This window comes from Panthera leo, chromosome C1 (genome assembly GCF_018350215.1).
Source record: "Panthera leo isolate Ple1 chromosome C1, P.leo_Ple1_pat1.1, whole genome shotgun sequence".
In the NCBI taxonomy this organism is placed as follows: Eukaryota; Metazoa; Chordata; class Mammalia; order Carnivora; family Felidae; genus Panthera; species Panthera leo.
This window is the reverse complement of record NC_056686.1, coordinates 204766983-204787932: the sequence shown is the minus strand read 5'-3', so window position 1 is coordinate 204787932 and position 20950 is coordinate 204766983. Positions and strand designations below refer to the sequence as shown.

The window sequence follows — 20950 nt, the reverse complement described above, 5'->3', positions numbered from 1 at the left end:
ATTATTTCATCAGTGAAATCCTCAAATTTTAAATTAAATCCATAGGTTTGGTTTAGCAACCGCCGTGCAAGATGGAGGAAGCAAGCTGGGGCCAATCAACTGATGGCCTTCAACCATCTCATTCCGGGGGGGTTCCCTCCCACCGCCATGCCGACTCTGCCAACATACCAGCTGTCGGAGACATCTTACCAGCCCACAGCTATTCCGCAAGGTATGGAGGAAGGGGGAGTCCGGGGGTTGAAGCGTAACTCCCAAGGCTTTCTCTGCTGCTTGTTTTACACAGCCAGGGGAACCCGGGGCGATGCTGACGTTGTTGCTACTTGTAGGTTAATTGCATGGTATCAGGTGATCCTACATGTACCTGTCACATTTCAGAAACATAGTTGGCTCTATGACATTATTTGGATCTCTCTAGATGAACCGTGCTATAATGTAATACTATTTCATTATTTTAAAACAAAAACAATGAGACCAAACAAAACAGCTCTCCTAAATCAATATGGGATTAGCTTTGGCTTTATTAAAGTTTTACTTCGTTTGTACAAACTTTACTTCGTTTGTCTGCAGTTAACTAAAGTCCTATGATGGTTACTAACAATAGTAATCGAGCGAAGGTAAGCTTTGATAAAGTCACTGCTGGATGGCATACAGAGGTAAATGGGATAAGTGATAAATTACTTGGGATTAAGAAAGATAGAACTGCAGACGTTCCACACGAATATTTAGGTGCTTTGAAAGTACATTTGACCGGGGGCACCTGGGTGGCTCGGTCGGTAAGCGTCTGACTCTTGAACTTGGCTCACCGTTGGTGAGTTCGAGCCCTGCGTTGGGCTCCAGGCTGGTAGCAAAGACCTTGCTTGGGATGCTCTCTCTCTCCCTCTCTCTCTGCCCCTCCCCTGCTGGTCCTCTCTTTCTTTCTCTCTCTCTCAAAAATAAATAAACATGAAAAAAAAAAAAAGAAAGAATATTTGACAAGAAATGTGAGCCTTGCGATTCTGACACTGGTTAATCCTTACCCTGATTAATAACATTCGCTACCAAAATAGGCTCGTTATCATTGTTAATGTGATTTCTGCTCTCGTTTTCTGGGTGAGTATGCCAGGAAAGTATGGACGTCAGTTACGTACTTGCACGTAAGTGCGGAGATGTGGCTGTGGCTGTTATGAGTGGCTCTATACGCATGTTGTGGAATGCAGTTTGAAATTACTGTTTGGTCTGAGCGGTAGATACCGCTGGTGGCTCGGTGATGTGACCGTCTTCTGCTGGCCTGCACCGGTGCCTCCGAGCTGACAGTCTTCTCCCTTGCAGCCGTGTCGGATCCCAGCAGCACCGTTCACAGACCTCAGCCTCTTCCTCCGAGCACAGTACACCAAAGCACTCTTCCTTCGAACCCAGACGGCAACACTGCCTACTGCCTCCCCAGCACCAGGCATGGATTTTCCAGCTATACAGACAGCTTTGTGCCTCCGTCTGGGCCCTCCAACCCCATGAACCCCGCCATTGGCAATGGCCTTTCACCTCAGGTCAGTCCCGTGTTTCCAGACAGACGATTTGCTGTATACTAGAACCGAACAGTCAATTCCCCGAGGCGGTCGTATAATGAATTGCCAAATTTAAACCATAATGTACTCTTTCTACAAGCCACATGATTTCAGTTTTCTGGTTTCCTTTCTCTCCACCCTTCCTACGGGCCCGTATCAAAAGTTGGAGCTTGGACTTAAAACCCAAGTGATTTTTAAGGTCATCGTGGATATTCTGTGTTTACACCGAGTTGTCAAGGCAGTGGTTGGCTCCACCCCTAGGTCTGAGCTTTGGGTCAGAAGCTCACACACATTTGTTGTTGCTGTTGTTGTTTTCCAAAAGGTACGTGATCAGCTGATACGGTTGTGAACAAAAGCACCCAATATGAAAACACCAAAGCTTTTATAAAGCGATCGGAGGGGAAGCAAACAAATTGCGTGGGGAGAGATCAGCTGATGACTACAGAACTCTGGGATAAATGAGTTATAAACGCACAGATTAGGAGAATTACTGCGACTTTGGGAATATATAGATATTTGAATGTTGTAATTGTTTTTCTAATTTGCATTGGACTGTGAGCCTTTCTTCAGAGATCATATTAATAAATTGCCTTGGTAATTGCATGTTGGAGGGTTGGATAAATTTCCTACATGTGGCATCTGTGTGAGGTTGACATTATTAGCAGTAGTTTAAATACAGATCGCTTGATTTTATTAGGAGAGCTCTTGGCCCAGGTGGCAAAGATAGCTGCCCACTAAATTTGGAGAAATGTCACAAAGGGGTTGCAATCTATAATTGCAATCGAGAATCTCTTCAGGGCGGAGAGTGAGAGTTTTAACAGCTTTATCTTTTCTTCACCCCCTTTTTCCTCTTGGTGGTGAGAAAAACAGAGAGAAGCTCAGAATGACAGAAATGAAAAGTGAAAAGACAATTATACTCAATTACACACTAATCACCGACTATCACCGCTGCCTAAGCACCAAGAGGGCATTCTAATAGGCAGAAAATGAGATTTTAATGGCACAAAGGGTGGCCAAAATAACGACTCATATATCTTCGCCTTCTTCGTTTTCTTCAACTTGTGGTTTGTGTGTTGGGAGTGCAGTTCCTGGGCTCTGCACGAGGGTGATAACTCTGAGCAGCTGAAAAGTTCAAAGCCGTCGGAGTTGAAAAGAATGAATAGCAAAGGCAATGAAATAAACATTTCTGCCTAAAGGCAAAAGTTCATAAATCCTTTTTTGTAACAGTCAATGTAATTAAGTTTCATAGATTCCTATAGCACATCCTGGGATAAGAAATAAGAGGTGGCTTTAAACCTCGGCTGAAAAATAACAACATGAAAACAATGAACGTGCTTCCTACAGGACTCTAATACATTGAATTTCCAAGTGCTGGCATTTGTAAATGTGCTTTTGCATGAAAATCATAGACTTCGATTAGTAGATTCCTCTTTAAAATGCCCAGATTTAGAGGGTATAAGCTTCTTCCACAGTTGAGAAGTTACATCAGAAGTAGTTATCTCTGCGGTTTTTAGCATCAGTAGTCTGGGGCCATAGCAGAGCTGTTTTGAACACGGTTTGGTTGAATGTTTTGATAAAAGTAACCCTCAATAACCCTAACTGCTTCTGTAAGGTGAGACCCAGCACTCCCTTGGCATTTCTTTCCTGTTCAGCGGCAACAGGAAGAATGACACAAATCTGTATTCTAGAAGTGAAACTCCTGACTTCGTGTTAAGCGTATGAGCTTGTATGTTATAATCAGTATAGTATATTTTTTATATTATATAATTGGAGCTATTAGCACTTAGTCTTGAAACTGTTAATCTTTCATTGTATGATTCCAGAGTTGACAGTAGAGTGGGAATCATTCCAATATCAAGCAATGGAAAATTCCACAGGCAACTCCTCCAGTATTCCGTTTCTATGCTCTTCCGTATTCTGTTAATTTTCTCACCTATTACTTCATACATATTCAGGATAGTTTGCATTTCAACCAGACATTTCCCCCTCAAACTACCACGAGGAATCCATGTTGTTTTAGTCCTTACAACATCCCCAGTGAGTTGGAAAAGGGACAAATAATACATGATGAAATTCCTCCTTATTTCTTCAGGCAGAGTTGGGGAGTAAAAGATGGTGAGTGGATCAGAATCATGCCAAACATTTAAAAAACAACAGAGGAGGAGAATTGGAAATTAGAACTTGGATTTCTATAGCTTTGGGATTCATCACTTCTCGGGATCGCCTCTATTTAAGCAAGGGGGGAGGACCAAGCCTTGGTTGTTTGGCTTTGTTAGGAATATTGTGAAGAAAACTTGAAGACGAGGCCACTTTGAACAGCCCGGATTACCTATTAACCAAAGAAGAGAGTAAAGAAAGGGTCTTTAGGGGCACCTGGTTGGCTCGGTCAGTTAGGCATCTGACTCTTGGTTTTAGTGCAGGTCACGATCTCATGGTTCATGAATTCGAACCCTGCGTCAGGCTCTACGCCGACAGCGTGGAGCCCGCTTGGGGTTCTCTCTCTCCCCCCCCCCACCTCTCTGCCCCTCCCCTGCTCACTCTGTCTGTCTCTCTTTCAAAAATAAACAAATAAACTTAAACAAAGAGAAAGGGTCTTCAGCCTTCTGAGTTATTATATAGAAGTGCTTATTAACATGTTAGATCATATGATATTCAAAATGGAACTAATCCTTCCATGTCTCCTCTTCCTCTCCTACTCCTCCATTTCCCCTGCTTCTCTCTGGACCATCTGATATGCAGACAAATCAGCCGAGGCTCAGAGAGCTTACTTGAGGCCTGCTGAAGACCACCAGATAGAGAGATTTGAGGTTGGAAGCTGGGAGGCTTGGCCCGTAGTAGGATCTCCCCCACGAGAGTACACAGTTGGGCAAAGAGGAAACAGGTTTCATGAAAAACAGCGGCGGGGGGGGGGGGGGGGCTTTCGCCATATTTTAAAATCATTTAGTAGAGACAAATTTTCTAAACTTTTGGTTCAGGTTAACTGATACTCTTGCTAGTACATTTTGTACATGGTTTTTCAGCTTCACTCAGTTTGTCTACCAATCTTTTAACTTCCCCCAATAATAAAGGTACTACATGGTTATTGTAGAAAATGGAAAACATTTTTTTAAGAGTGTCTTCAGAGTGGAAAAAAAAAACTCCCCTGGGCAACACTGTTAATATTTTTGCATATTGCCTTCCAGCTTTTTTGAGTCTTACGCCTTTAAAGAAACATATAACTGGGGGCACCTGGGTGGCTCAGTCAGTTGCACATCTGACTTCGGCTCAGGGCATGATCCCGCGGTTGGGGAGTTCGAGCCCTGCGTTGGGCTCTGTGCTGTCAGCGCGGAGCGCGCTTTGGATCCTCTCTCCCCCTCGCTCTGTTCCTCCCCTGCTTACACTCTCTCGGAAATAAATAAACTTTGAAAAAAAAAAATATATATATATATAACTGAGATACTAGTGTATATAGCTTTCTTCTTTCTACCGCTACGTTTCATCAGAGGCCTTTCCCTACCTACTAACTTAAATGGAATTGGGCCTAATGGTTTTGGAGTTATTACAGTCAGTTCATTGTAGATCTTTCCAGTGGAGGCTGGTTGACATGTTGAAAATAATTTGCCCATTTTATTTGACTCTTTTTCTAGTGGTGTTGGCCATTCACACTTGGAACTCACGAATTAGAATGTGTGCGAACTGTGATGGCATGGGCTTTCTAGTTTCCTGTCAAGAACTTAATAGACACCACCATAAAGAAGGGCAGGTTGTCTCTCCGTGTGTGCGTGTGTTTCTTTTGGAGCCTCCGACACGTCTGCTCCCTCAAGCAAAGATTCCTCTGCAGCTTGGAATCGGAGCCATTAGCCAAATGGTATTTCTTAAATGTCCTCAGTGCTTTTCTCGGGGAGGGTCTCAGCCTCATGAGGGACAGGTGTGAAGCAGCAACTCGGGAAGGTCACACTTGTCCAGCTGGCCAGATTTGAGCAGCAGTGGACTGACACGTATCTGAACAAAATATCAGAATATTGACAGAAACTTTTAGGAACTTTGGGCATAGCCTTCCTCGAGTTGCCGAAAGGGTCTGCGCAGCGCCTAATCGTTGGCAAGTTTATCTTGTTCTGAGGAAATCAGTAACTATAGCTGAGGAACACGGCCATTTTTCTTATGGAAAAACTGAGGCCAGTGCAACGCGGTCATCTAAATGACAGGGTGAGTTACCGGCGGACTTAAGAGCCAAATCTCTCTCTCTTCCAATTGTTATTCTTGTATAAACACAAAGTACACACATTTCGCTTGCTGAAGAAGCGTCATAGCCTAGCAAGTTTTCCATAGGCTCTGGCACTGACGATATTTGACCCGATTTCCCTGCAGGCGTGGTCAAAAGCTTCACAGATGGAGGGTTTGCCTTCATATTCCCCTAAAGACTGGATCTGTCAGGGGGACCTGAGGCAAGAGTCTCAGTGATGGGTGACAGAGGGGGTAGGCTATGGCCCGAACCTTTTCTGCTGTCTCTGAATTGCATTTTGTTTGAGCTACCTAACGCCTTTAGGAGATGGGGCTTATATCATGAATGACAAACAGCCCCGGAGAAGAAAACCGTTTGAGTCACTGTAGCGAGGGCTTTCCCCCCCCGCCGTGGTAGCAGCCTTCTTTCGAAAAGTTGTGTTCTCTTGGTGTGGGGACAGTGCAGACAGAACGCAGGGAAATAGAGACCACGCGTTTCCCCCTGCAGACCCGGATGGCATGTTACCAGCACCTTGCTGCACATGCAGGAGAGAAAAAGGAATGTCGACTTGGAGTATGAAGTGCTGAGGAAATACTACCAGATGCTTAAGACATGAGACTAATTAACATTTGGCCCATGTTCTTCCAATTAACTTTCCTTTGCAAGAAACACTCCCCTCACTGCCCCCCCCCCCCGGAACACACATAGCCAAACCCCAAAAACAAGGCCAATTAATTTCACAAACTTCTATCATTTCGTGCCCCACCCCCATCCCACGTCTACAGTCACCGCAGTTTTTGGTCACAGCTTCTAATGATTTCTTGAGTAAAATACAGTATCGGTGGGGTTACATGGTTTCTAGAAAGCTCTCTCTCTCTCTCTCTTTTTTTTTTTTTTTTTTTTACTGTTATGTTGTATACAAAAATGGGCCAACTTGGCTGCATTTAGGGTTCATCAACCATTGCAAATGATTCTTCAAATGTTTTGGGTTTGGTAAAACCTAAAACACATTTTGCCAAGCACTTTTCCTCCTTAATTTTTCAAACTGTGTATTTTAGGGAAAATTTGATCCATATGGTTTTGATTCATTTACTCTTATATCATGGGCCTTTTTTTTTTTTTCCTATGGAGCCATTTGATATCCAAGAAGCTTTCTGAGCCTTTCCTATGTTCATTTAAAAAATTTTCCTCCTTAAAAAAGAGGAAATCCTCTTTGCAACCTCAGAGGCCATAAAGTTTTAGTGCTCTCTCGATTCAGCAATACTTAAAAATACATTTGGTATAAATCTGGATTATTATGAACACATTTTATGTGTAGAGCAGATGGGCAGATTTTCGTTTCTGGTTTATGAGTGAAACCAACGACAAAATAAGAAAATAGGCTTAAATTACAAAAAAAAAAAAGTTTTGTGTTAAGCAACCTATAACTGTTATTAATAAGTCTCCACGGTAAGAGCTATGCTCAGAGGCCTCATCTCAAATTTTCGTCCCGGTCTTGGATAAGATGTAATTGAGTAACCAGTACACCTGTCCTATTTCATGGATAATCTGCTGAGGAAAGAAAAAAATTCTCCTGCAGACTCGTTGTGTTCAAGGCTTAAAAATGCTCGAATGTTTGCTCGCCGCTCGTCACCTAAGGAACAAAGCACAGGTTTGCACGTCTCATCAAGGCTGTCGACCATTCATCTGTGAAGTCTGGTTGTATCCTCGCAGCTCGGAGGGGATGGGGCAGACCCAAGAAAGAGCGAATAGCTCCTCACAGTAATGAGATCATGGTTAACGGCAGAGGACAACCAGGATCAACTTTTGTTCTTATTCGCATTTTACAAAAGAAAACCTTTAGCTCCGCCACCCATCCAGTCGCTTTTAAAGAATAATATTAAAATTGAGATTATTAGTGTGTAATGTATGTAAATTGCATATTTGGTGGCAGCCGTGCCTGTTAGCGAGTGTCCTCATTTCATGCATATATGTATTAGACCGTCGTGGTTCCATTTCAAATTAGACTTCAATTGCTCAGCGCAGTTTCTTTTGACAAACATTTGTTAATCCCGAAACTTATTAGGGAGAAGCATTTGAGTGTTAATATGTGTACACAAAACTCAAGACTGCTTTTGATTTTGCTTGTCACTTTTTTTTTTTTTTGCACCACGGTGTTCGCATTATCTCAGATTCCTTAGCTGCAAGGCCAGTTGATGGTTCTTTGTCCAGCGAAGGAATAAGGGCTAGCTTACCGCGGATCAGTTTGTTACGTGGATGAGGTGTAGTCATTAAGAACGGTTGCGAGGGGTGCTTTTCTGTTTCACGCAAGGAGCAATCTTCTTCACTGTGGCGTGGTAATTCCTTGACCTTTTCTTGTACCGTTGATCCATGGAAAAGCGGTAAGATTTACCCTGGTGGCGGGGCCGGCTCCTGTTTCAGGATTGCGATTTTTCTGGATGTTTTCGGGCGTACACGCAGAAGCCGCTTCATGCCAAGCCATTTGTTTTGGGTTGCAGGATCTGTGCCCTCCGCCCTCCTTTATCATTGCAAAGAGCCAGCCCAGCAGCCCATGTCCCAAAGAGGCGCTTCCCTCTGTTTACACTTTCCAGAAAGTCACCTGTGGAGCAAAGAGGAGTGATTTTGATTAAAGAGATTGGTGGGGTGTCAAACAAAGCTCGGACGGACGGAGAGACAGACATGCCATGCAAAAGCAGCAGCCCTTCCGAGGCTCGAGCCTCATTGTTTCATTTCTGAAGCAGGCCGTGAGCTCAAATCCAAGGCTGCCAAAGCCTCCCGTGTTGAGGAAGGCTCCAGGATGTTTATGACCATAAATGAGCCCATTTCAGCCACACCAGGATCACTGTTGACCGTGTGCATGTTTCTGTTCCCCCGCCTAGGTTTTCAGATGTTCTCCGTGGTGAAAACATTGTTGCTAATCCATCTGTTGAATTCAGTGCAGGCTGTAATTGACCTGGTGCCTTTGGTTTTTCTCCGAAGGCTGTGGTTGCTACCCTTACAGAATATGAGGAAAGCCCTGGTTTGTGTCAGCTCTGGCCACAGCCTCTTGAGTTAGTTACAGATTGGGAGAATTTAGAAAGAAACAGCTACTTGGCCGAAATCTCCTTTTGAAAGAAGGGCGGGAGCAGCATCAATGACTGAATCTTACATCATCTCACTGAAATGAGCCACAAGCAAACCTTTCTCGCTGAATTAAATTTTTTGTGTGTCTGCTGAGTTGATTTAAATAGAAACTCCATCAGCTGCTTTCTCCTGTACATTGCACAAATCAAAGGCAACACGCCCATGGTTTTTTAGGCCCATTCCGATTTTTTTTAGCTGTGGGGGAGAAAAAAATTGTGTGTGGTTGCTGGGTCTATAAGGAAGCTACTAGAATAAAAAGTTTTTCTTTGTCGTTGGTAAAACACAGGAAGACCGTGCTGGATCCTAGTGTGAGGCCACTGGTCTGAATCAACCCTTTATATGTGGTTGGAATGCAATGTAAAGCTTTTAATTTATTACTGCATTTGCAAAATGGCAATATCTACAGAAATCTGAATACTTGCATATTTATTCAATTAGGGGCTGAATGTGTGCTTTGTAGTGCAGACGCAGAAGACTGGATTTAGTCATTAGTTGTGTACTATTTTTTGTTTTCTTTTTTTCTAAAGAAATCTGTTTTTGCGAAACAGTCTGGGTTTCATCAGAGGTGTGTATTTTTCAATGTACTGTATGCTATTTAAAAATTACTCTTGACATTTAGCTGGAGTTCGGTAAACCAGAGTTGCTGAGATGAGCGACAGCACTGTTCCTGCTGATTGTTCCTATGAGAACGATGGGAGATTGTGAGACAGTGCATTTTGTAGACTCACAGGGTAGTGTTTCCACCTGGAAGGGGGTATTTCCTCCTGGTGAGAGAACCTCAACCCTGAACAATGAAGGAAGCAGGCGTTCTTGAAAGAAGTATCTTTTTCTCTTACAGCAAAACAAAACAAAACTGATGTCTCATTTTGGACAGTTTGCATTAAAAAAATTTAACTAAACTTCTGATTTAAGAACGCTCCGTAGTGGTGAGCCTCTATTTATGTGTGACTCCATTGGAAAATTTCTAGTTCAGTGTCAACCCGTCCATGACTCTCGCAGGCAGAATTTTTTCTTTCAGCCTCTGTGGACGTACATCGTTGTGTTTGCACCTTGTTAAAACACATACCAGGCTGTGTTACATAACAATGCACCCGTTCCCCCTTTTACTGTGAGCTTCTGAAGGAGTGGTACTGGGTCATAATCGTCTTTGAACACCCAGAAACCAAACAGTGCCTCGTAATCCAGGCTCATTCCCCATAGTGGGCTCCCTGAAACAGTGGTTTGGGGAAAAGGGATTCGGAGTCAACAATTTGATAAGTGTTATCTTTCAAAATCCCAGGGCCCATGAGACTACTAAAGGCTCTGACAAGGCTTGCAGTATGGAAGCATGTTTGTCTAGCTCAGCGTTTTCTAATTCAACTGTGGAGCCCTTTTGTTGAGTATTAAACTACCAGGTTTTGTGGAACACTTCCTAGGAAGTGCTAAATGAGAGAAAACATGGGTGGAGATCTGCTCACGAGTCGTCCATTTCTAAAACGCTTCCCTTGGGTTTTTTTCGCAAGTGAATTTTCTTTCTGTATAATGTCTGATGTTATCTTTCACTTGGACACATTGTCCGCCCCATCCCCACCACCCGTATAATAATAACGTAGCATGCAAAAGAGTAATTTTAAGGAAGAAGCTATTAACTGCTTAATAATGTTTAGATAAGGCAGAGAAGGGTGTAAAGAGAGGCAAGAGAATTCTAGTGAGTAGATTGCAGTGTGGATGTAACTCATTGATCTCAAGAAGGAGGCCTCAAGGTCAAAAGCAACTAGATTCCAAAACTGATCAGCTGTGTGTCTTCAGGCACGTTGCTTAAACTGTCTTCACTTCTGTTCCATCTTCTTGTTAAACTGGTACAGAAGTAAGGACTCCTTTTTGGTGTCTGCTTAGAATGCAGTGATTGTCATGTGCCTGAGACAGGAGAGTCCCCAGAAATACAATGTACAACACTTAGTTTTGTTTGAGAGATTCGGATCACGGGGTGCCTGGGTGGCTCAGTCGGTTAAGCGTCTGACTCTTGATCTCAGCTCAGGTCCTGATCTTACCCTTTGTGAGTTTGAGCCCCATGTCAGAGCTGTCAGTGCAGAGCCTGCTTGGGATTCTCTCTCGCCCTCTCTCTGCTCCTTCCCTGCTTGCTCTCTCTCTCTCAAAAATAGATAAACTTTTTTTTAAAGAGAAATTCAGATCACAAGAATGTAAGAACACTCACTCCAGCAAGAATAAGGGCCACGATCCGTCATTCCCTGGGCCTTAGAGTGGGGAGGGGCAGGGTTATCCTAATGGTTCCTTTGCTCATTCTCATTTTGATTTATTGAAATACAATATTGACATGAACACGTTTTGAAAAATCTACGGTTCAACTCCTATGGGACTGGAAAGATAAGTGAATCTGATGAACGCTATGCTTCTCTCTCATCAGTAGAAGATAAAGGTAGCTAAAGTAACAGGTACAGTGGAAGGATCTTCGAAAGTAAGGGACAATCTGAGTAGTTGAGTTACTAATTGGGGAATAGTCTTTTAGTCAGTAAATTACAAAGACTCTCTTTAGTCAAGATCGGGAGGTGCAGGTTTAGTTTCTGTAGCTCAGAGAACCATGTAAGTGGTTTCACTGTGGGCCCCATATGTTCCCAGCATCTATCAAGTTGCCTGTGCAATAGGAGACATAGCCACTGTCCAATTTATGATCAAGGACACAAGTACATTTTCAGGTAGATGAGCAACACAACATCTTTGTGTTGGCTCGGTGTCCCTGGAGTTGGGTAAGAAAGAGAATTAAGGTACATAGGATTTTAGCTTAGTGGGGTAGTAGCTTCTGGTTCTTGGAAGACTGTCTTCTCAGACGTCCCATATTGATGGCCTTGCTGCAAGTGTCCATGCATCTCGGAAATCCTGTGAAATAGGCAGGAACACATTTCTTAAAAGGTATATTCTTTGACGTTTGCAAGGCTGCCTTCTGCTTTCCCATGGTTAATAGAAATCGCCTTCCTGAGATCTACTCATTAAATTAGTATGACTTGGTCTTTTCAGTTGGCTCTTTTCTCTACCCTGAGAACATACCTTCTTTCACTTGAAGAGAAGGGTAGGGAAGCTTGTCTTCTGTAATTTTAGGCATTTAGTAGATGGAGCCTTAGGACTCCATCTTAGGACTTGGGCAGCCATAGAAATATTTGCCTACGTCACACATGGTCTAGAAGGAAGAAGAGATTTCCTTGTTGAGATGGGCCACTGTTTTTCTCCCTTGGTAGGCTGGAATGTCTGTCCTCCATGTTGTTAGAGCACCGGGGGGAAGGGAAAATCTCGGGGGAAAGAGAATACAGTGTAGCCCAACATCCTTGGTTTCAGAGGGGCAGAGTTGAAGCCCTTCTTTCTAAAAGCCAATGTGGACTTCAAGTTTATTGTAAGTTTGTGTGTATGTGTGTGTGTGTGTGTGTGTGTGTGTGTGTGAACCTTAGAGCTGGGCAGTTAAGGTGCAGCAAGATTGGCATTTATGAATGGTTATGAAGGTGAATCAGCCCTCCAGTTCCTGGAATGCAGGTTTAGTTTATGGGCAATTAGAGATGAAGTTTTAATCCCTGAAGTATTGTGGGATGCCCAAGTGTAGAGCTTTTCGCTTTCGTGATTTGGAATCCTAGATCCCAAAGGGTCAGTGAATATTTAGCAAACATGTCCTGAAGTGGTCATGAAATTAAACCCAGATATATGTTTGATTTTCTACAGTCATGTGCTCAGGCAGGTTTTTGAAGTGGTGATGGGTTTGAGTACTTACCTTGGAGAGGACTGTGGTGGTGATGGGAAGAGTTAACAGCAGGTAATGCCATTCCTTCCAGAGAGAGTTTGAGACTCTCTGTGGTAAGTGATGAATGAGGGTATCTGACCCACATCTGTTTTCCATTAGAATGGAACATTGCCCTGACATCGTTAGGAGCATTTGTCAAGATTCCCTGGACAGAGCTTCTGTAAATTACATGCTGCAAATGTGTCAGGGTCAGATAAGAGGATATCATTAACTCCCTCAAGTTTACTCAGGGCTCTGTCAGTCCCTCTTAATATGCTAACAGCCAACGATTTTCCTTGAGCCGTTTTGTTATATTTTTCATTCATAGAAGAAAAAAAGTCTGCGCTATACTCTCCCCCCCCCAATATTGCACATGTTCTTTTCCCATAAATCATATTAATTGTAGACATGGTCACAAAGCATATTAAATGCAGGCATGCGTAAATGAATTAAAACATATGAGAATTTTATTATGACCCATGGTGGGTCTAACATAGTCAAATACCAACTGTATTAACTGGCATACTTTTTCATTTAGGTGGCATAAGCGTTCTCTTAATGGGCTTTATTTTGTTGGTACTAGATGGACGTGCTCATCATTGGCCAGAAGTAAACACTGTATACGTGCATGTGTGTATGTGTGTGTGAATGCGTGTGTACATACACGTCATTACCGCAAACCATTTCTGTGCTGAGGCTTTGCCTGGTTTTAAGTGTTAGTCGGCAGGGCCGAAAGAGTATTGCTATCAATTTAACAGCTTAGCTCTATTGAGAAATAGGTACCCTGGAGAACTGATGAAACAAAAGTTATCCTGTGATTGGCCAGAGGGCTGGAGATGAAAGGGCATCTAGAACTTAGGGTTTATCCGAGACAATACTTGCTGTGCTCTTTTCAAATAAATCTTAGAAATCCGCACAGCGTATGAACCACACTTGTCCGGCACTCATACTTTTGAATCATGCATTAAACATAGCTCCTTGCAAAATGTAAGCTAAGGATTAAAATTAAAAATAAGGATGTGGTAGCTGTTTTATAAGCACTGGTGTTCTATCTGGTTAGGTAAAGGTCGGCCATGCCCTTCCCATAACTGTGGGTGTGGGTGAGAAGGTCACCATACTTACCTTAAAGAAACTCTGCCCTCAGGCTACTTCCCTCTTACAGCTTTTAAACCGACAGGGCCAAAAATCTAATTATTTCGATACTAATCAACTGCAGGATAATTCCTAAGGCATTTGAATCTGAAGGCAATGTTCTGGTTCTCCCTTGTCCAAATTTAGGCTTTTCAAGCCTCAAAGGTACAGTCACTGAAATATAACCATCAGATGACTCCCAGAGCAGCTGTGTTAGCAAAACACACACACACACACACACACACACTCTTAAACGTTCGAGTATTTTTGTTTCATTTTGAAAATAAATTAGAGCCAAATTCAATATATATACAATCAGTATATAGACTTTGGGAGGGGAGGGTAGAAGCTAAAAAAAAAAAAAAAACCAAACTAAAAAAACCCCTTTATATCCTACATAGCTATATTTCACGACAGTTTTCTAAAATGTAAATAAATGTGCATCATTAAATGTGAAATCACAAGAACATCTGATTAGTTCGGCACAAACAAGAAAACAAAGACACGAACCAGGATTCCCACTGAGGAAAAAAGATGCACCGAGATATACACCATAATTTGCTAAATCATTTGAGATTTTTGATGAACTCTGAGCCCTTTCAGCTGATGGCAAAAACCGTAACCCGCGAAGACAAATATTTTCCAGACACGTTGTTTTCAATGTAAATCTTCATTTGGCCCATAGTTTTTATCTTTTATATTTCATCTTGCAATAGGAAAATTAATTCAAGAGAAAGATGTCGTGGAACAATTGTCGAGAGTTAGTTTTTCCTGAACCGTATAATCTTCCAATCAAGATATGAACACCCTGTTCGGAATTCTGAACCTGGAGAATGACTTTAAGGAGATCTTCAGAAAATGTCTCTGATCATTCGAATAACTGGAGAATCAGCATTAGCGTCGGCACATGATTCTAAGGCTTTGAATTTTTTTTTTTAAAAGCTTATCCTTAAAACAATCTAGAAACAGTGTCTGGGAAGTGTTTTTGGAGGTAACAGTTTAGAAATATACTTAATAGGCCTTTTCAGACTCCTCACCTGGGAGCTGTACTCAGACTCAAAGGAGTTGTATGTCCCAGGGGGACACGACAGCGATCTTGGTCATTGTATCTTCTGGGCTTCTGTGGCATTTAGTAAGAATGTGGTCAGTGTTCCGTAGACAGAACTGAATAGTTCCAAGTGCACTTATTTTCCTTTGAAATTGTTTGTGAAAACTGGGCAATTATTCTTCCCTTGACTCCAAATTAAAAAAAAAAAAAAATTAGCAAAAATGCCAGTCCTGTAGTAGAAATAGCTCACTAATGGTTTATGAGGGGGGGAAATACCCCACTTTGCAACAAATGGAGATTTTATTTTAGGCTTCAAATGACAAATGGCTGTAGGAAAAACATGTATAAAAGAAATCGTGACAATATTCTTAGAAAGAAAATATGGCTAGAAGACATTCCATAGCCATATTGGGGGAGCTCTAAGAAGTCGTTTACCAACTTCTTTGTGGAGCAAAAAAAGAAATTTCCATAGCTTCTCTTGAACCACATGAAATACAAAATAGCTTTTAAAGAAATGTACATGAAAGTGTAATGGGACCCTTCCATAGAGATTTGAGGTTTTAAATTATGTTAGGGGAAAGTAATGCATGTTGCCTTGATATATTCACTGTTTTACTTCCCGACGCAGATATCCTCTTCAGTTTTCAAATGAGAAGTTATTTGAAAAGATGTACATTTCTCAAGTTTTCTCAATGTGAAATCCTGAAATCAATCATGTTAGTTTATAATTATTTGTTAGTGTCCATTTTGGGCCAGTGCCTCTTGCCCATCCTTAAATAATTCTGGAGAAAGAAATGATGGCAATATGTGACCATCACAGTGGAAAGAAGAACTGGTAGGAAAATGTATGTCTCTTAGGCTCTATCAGGGAAGACCAAAGTTGGGCTCTGGTCCTTTTAAGTGTTTCACATTGGCCACTACAAGTCCTGGACTGCTGAGCGAAGGGCTCTTGCTCAAGCAGAAGCTGTCACTTGCTTTCTGTGTGTGACATTGGCAATACTGATAGGAAGACCCAGTGTGGATTCCTTCCTGTTCCATTTACGCAGCAGCCATCCCTCCTGACCGGGTCGTGCTCTGCAACGTCTTAAGGACGCTGTGCCCTGGAACCTTAAGGAACTATCTTTCCAATGGCCCTGGAAAACGGCTCTGGCAGATACGGCTGTATCTTCTCCATCCTCCTGCAGATATACTTCTAGGTCTTAGATTTAAGTCTTGTCCTAAAGTATTTCATAAATTCAGAACTGCAAAAAGTTTCTCCCTGAACAACGTAAACTGAATTTTGCTTACAGGAAGGACTCATTTCTTCTCTTTTCGGATCTTCAAGGTTTTCTCCAATGGACAAAATTATTACCGCTTTCAAAGTTATGCAGACTAAGAAATATATGGCAGAGGATGAAAAAAAAGTTTATCACAAAAATGTACAGGATACCTCATGGGCGAGTGTGCGTGTTTTGAATAACATTTCGCTCTCACTCCTCAACCTTCATTGTGTATAGAGTACTCCTTTTCTCCCTTGAAGTGACATAATATTAACTATTTATTAATATTAATATATTATAATTACATAACATATAATTATAATATACTATAATTACATAACATAATTATAATATACTAATATATATTTTATAACATAGTAATATATAATATATATTATATTTGTAATTATAATAATATAATATAATATTATAATATTAACTACAAGTAAGTATTTTCACAAGGGGTGCTATTTTAGTTTAAAATGTATTTCCTTTTTACCCAGTGCCATTGGCCATTTTTCTTCTCCGGATTCATGTAATTACAAAATGGCTTTTTCTAAGTACTTGTTTTTACTCACACAGCTTATTTGCAGTAAAGTATTTGTGCCCTGTGTCCTTACCCCCCTTTCATTGAAATAGTTACATTTTTCATATTGTTATTTTCCCCATCCAGATACCCATGATTTGAAGGGATGTGCTTGGCACTGAAAGACTTCCGTTTTAGATCCTTTTCTTCTAAGAGACACGAATGGATAATTTGGGCTGAAACAAAATACTTAATAAACTAGACTGTCAATAGCATTTTTATGAATGTTCCAAACATATACTGTAAAATCATCTGCACAAACTCAAAGGCAAAAAAAAGAAAAAAAAAAAACCCATGCAGGTGGAAGAACATTCAGGAAATAACTCAAATGCATTCTGGGTTATGTTCACAGTTTTTAGAAGGAGAAAATGAAGCAATCAACTGACGGTAAACGGCGTCGGGTAGGGCCCATGAGAACCCCATGTTCTAGAGACCTCTATCGTACTGCAGCTCTGAATCAGACTGATTCTTTATTTTGTGACTTTCGTTTTCTCCAAATGCCCAGTAAAATAAAACTATGCTCTGTCACATATGATTATTTTTTAAAATATATGTAGTTTTTAAAGCTTTTTAAAAAGCTATTCCGCCACATAACTCAAGGAAACTTAGAGCCCCTGGAACATCTTTAAAAATTTGGGTATTGCTGTGTCCCTTTCTGCACACTGGCCCCCCCTTTCTCACATGCTCACACACACAAGTCAAATGAAAGGCAGACAAGGAAACAGAGAATAGCTCTTAAGGGAAAAGGTGAGGGAAATCGGTGCCTTGTTAAAATACAGGAAGAAAGGGTAATCCATAGAAGGTTTGTAAGCAGACCCCCCCTTTTGTCTCATGGGGCTAATTGAAGATAGATCTGTTTAAAGCTGCATTTCAAGAAGATTTTGTTTGGCTATGAGGATTATGCAGACCTCTCCCAGAGGGGATTGTGGCATCCTCAGTTTTGAAATCTAATTTAGGATGCCTTTTCTGGGATGCAAGAGTAGTCCCTTGCTGGAACTCCTACATCCAGGATTTTGTGGTCTGAATTACCTCGGGGGACAGCACGAGGCCGGAGATGGGGCTTGGGGTTCATTGCTACTCTCTCCTCCTGCCCTTATTTGTACTTTTAATTTCTTCCTCAGATACAACAGGAATATTTTTTAAATAATTTTTTTAAAGCGTTTTTATTTATTTGAGAGAGAGAGAGAGAGAGAGAGCGCAAGCATGAGCGGGGGAGGGGCAGAGAGAGGGAGACAGAATCTGAAGCAGGATCCAGGCTCTGAGCAGAGCACAGAGCCCAATAGGGGCTCGAACTCATGAACAGCGAGATCATGACCTGGGCCGAAGTCAGATGCTCAACTGACTGAACCACCCGGGCACCCCGATATAACAGGACTATAATGGCATTGCCTGCAGTTGTGGGCTCCTGCACTAAAATACTTGGGAAACAGGTAATATTTGGCGGGGGGGGGGGGGGGGCTCTACACACAGTACCGGATTTCTTCTGCAACTGCTTCTTGACCCCGGCTGCTAGATCAGAGCAGCGGAGAAAAATCCCTCCCTCTCTCGGGTGGCAGTTTTCCAGCTGCCAAATTAATTAGCCACTTAACTTCCATCACAAGGGGCTGTAAGGGTCAGCGAGCTTGAGTTTGCGAAACCCTTCCCCATGCGCATCTGAAAGTCATTCTTTTACCACAAGGTGGTTTTTCTTTCTTTTCTTTTTAAACTTCTCTTGCTCTCCAGGGTTATTTACAACACCTAATGGACTTTTTAGAACATGTTTGCATTGCCACCTTTTCTTTCCTTTTAACACTTCTTATATATGAAATGTTTAGAGAAGAAATGAAAAGGCAGGTAGTGGAGGCAGTTGGTTACTACTCCCTTCCTTCCTTCCATTCATCCATCCTTCCCTGCCTCCCTCCTTCCCTCAGTACCTAATATGTGACAAGTACCAAGTTAGGTTCTAGGACTATAAAGGTAAGTAGGTTATTAGCCTCAAAACTCTCATAATTCAAAGTAGGTGAGCAAAGTCATGATTGCGTAGTGGGAGGGATGAATAAAATGCTTGGGAACATCGGGGAGGGAGTAATTATTTCTGATTACTGAAAGATGGCCGCGTTAGGGAGAGGAAACTTCTGGAGAGGGAACGCTATGAAAGCAGACCTAGACATCTGAAAATACACAACGAGGATTTCATTTGACTCCACTGAGCTTTTTAAAAAACATAAGCAAACGAGTGTTTAAAAATCACATGTGAAACTTCCAGATGTAATCTATGATTAGCCAGCACTCTACATGAACAGATATAATGTCTCCCTCTGTCCTTCTGTCCCTCCTTCCTTTCCCCTTCTTTGAAATTCTAGTCCGATTTTATCATGAGAGGCATGGTGAGTCTCTCTTTCCACCTCTTTTTCTTTTCCCTCCCCGCTCCCCCCTACACCTTCCTCCCCCCCTTCCTTTTTTCTGAAACTGCAGTCAGATGTTATCACTGCGCACGAGGCGGTGTCCACGCCCCTTTGCCTTGCAGTCATCGTCTTCTGGAAGGCCCTGTAACAGCAGATTTCCGAAGAAATAAAAAGGGGACCTTTCCGGTGATTCAGCTCTCCGCTCTGATCTGGTCCGCCCTGCATTCTTACTTCCTCCCAATCTGCCCGTCTACTTTAGGTAATGGGACTCCTGACCAACCACGGTGGTGTGCCCCATCAGCCCCAGACCGATTATGCTCTCTCCCCTCTCACCGGGGGCCTGGAACCTACCACCACGGTGTCGGCCAGCTGCAGTCAGAGACTAGACCATATGAAGAGCTTGGACAGTCTGCCAACGTCTCAGTCCTACTGTCCACCCACCTACAGCACCACGGGCTACAGTATGGACCCCGTCACCAGCTACCAATATGGGCAGTATGGACAAAGTGAGCCTTGGTCTTTCTGGTGGGGGGAATTCCTCCTGAAAGGGCGAAAAGTCCCCACCCTTCCTTAAGAAAGGGGGGGGGGGTGCAGAGGCACCATTAGGCCTTACATCCCAGTATCAATGTTGCGGCAAAGCCAGCCGATTGTCCCGGCAAGGGCTCCCTTGTCTAATTATTTTCTTAACTGATGTCAACGACATCTTGCGATTATTAATTGCCGGAGATGTGAAACCTGATTGCCACTAGGTAAAACACGAGGGTTGGCCAAAATGAAATAACCCCTGGCATTAGAAACACATGTTCTTAATGAGGTCAGCTCAAGGATCACATGGGGTATAATCCCAAGGACACAGACTTGTGTCAAACTTGTCCCGGGAATAAAAATATTGGTCTCGATCCTTTGATACCGTGGTATGAAATATGACATCGTCAGCCTGTAGCTGATTTTGCCTCTTGCTGTGAATTGTCCCAACGTGACCTAAAGAGCTGTGTGTGTTTCCTTACAGGTGCCTTTCATTATCTCAAGCCTGATATCGCGTAAGTGAACTGTCCACTTGCAGCTCGAACTGGCCTTGTTTCCGGTCTCCCCAGCCTACACGTGAAGAATCTCCTCAGAAAACAAAAATCAGCTTTTTGGGGGGCGGTCTCGACAGGAGACCAAGAAGAGTGGTTTTTTCTTTTTCTCCCCCCTCCGGTAGTTGGTCTCAAATTCTTTTGAACATGTTGGACAAACGCGATGGAAGAAAGGAAGGCTGGGAACCGTAAAAAGACAAACACAACATTTGAAGGCAATGATTTAACGTGGCTACATATCAAATACCCCAACTCTTCCGTGCTGATGATCAAGGAGCTAAAACATTCCATTTGTGTGTGCGTGTGTGTGTGTGTGTGTATGTGAATGTGTGCGTGAGATTTATCTGGACTGGTTCAGGCAAGCAGAATGTTTCTAAAGTCAAGTCAGAAAGTACTCTAAAGTATGACATGTTTGATGTTTCAATGCTGACACTTCTACGATCTTAAAACTGCTCACGTAATGAAGCAGGAACGGAGGAATCCTTGACCTTTACACACTGGAAATCGATATAAAAATAAGTGACACCATTTTTAGGAAGCTAGACTAGATGTAAAGGACCTCCCAAATAAATTATTTGTGATCTCACCCTCCTTTGTAACCCAGTTGTCAATAAATAATGTCCCGGGCGGGCAGCCTTGCTAACAGGATATGGGATAACAGGAAGAAAAGCTTGTTTTTTTTCTCGGTGTGGGGAGAGGTATGTGACATTTTCCCAGTTCGTTTTCATTTGGAAGCCGACCTGGCCAACCTGGGGGGAGGGCGCGGTGGAGAAGAAGTGACGTGCGTTCCCACAGCTGCTTATCGGTGTGCAATACTGTGTACCTCACGGATGCTCTGGCA

At 42.5% G+C, this 20950-nt stretch overlaps 1 protein-coding gene across 2 annotated transcripts in view; it reads left to right on the top strand.

Moving 5' to 3' along the window:
• Window positions 1–20695, top strand: part of PAX3 (paired box 3) — a 97154-nt gene extending 76459 nt beyond the window's left edge. For both annotated transcript variants that reach the window (XM_042950280.1, XM_042950279.1), the window contains exons 6-9: window positions 46–211; window positions 1309–1523; window positions 19293–19539; window positions 20043–20695. In XM_042950280.1, the coding sequence (XP_042806214.1) occupies window positions 46–211; window positions 1309–1523; window positions 19293–19539; window positions 20043–20077 (663 nt within the window). In that variant the 3' untranslated portion in view covers window positions 20078–20695. The remainder of the gene's footprint in view (window positions 1–45; window positions 212–1308; window positions 1524–19292; window positions 19540–20042) is intronic.
• The last annotated feature ends 255 nt before the right edge of the window (window positions 20696–20950 follow it).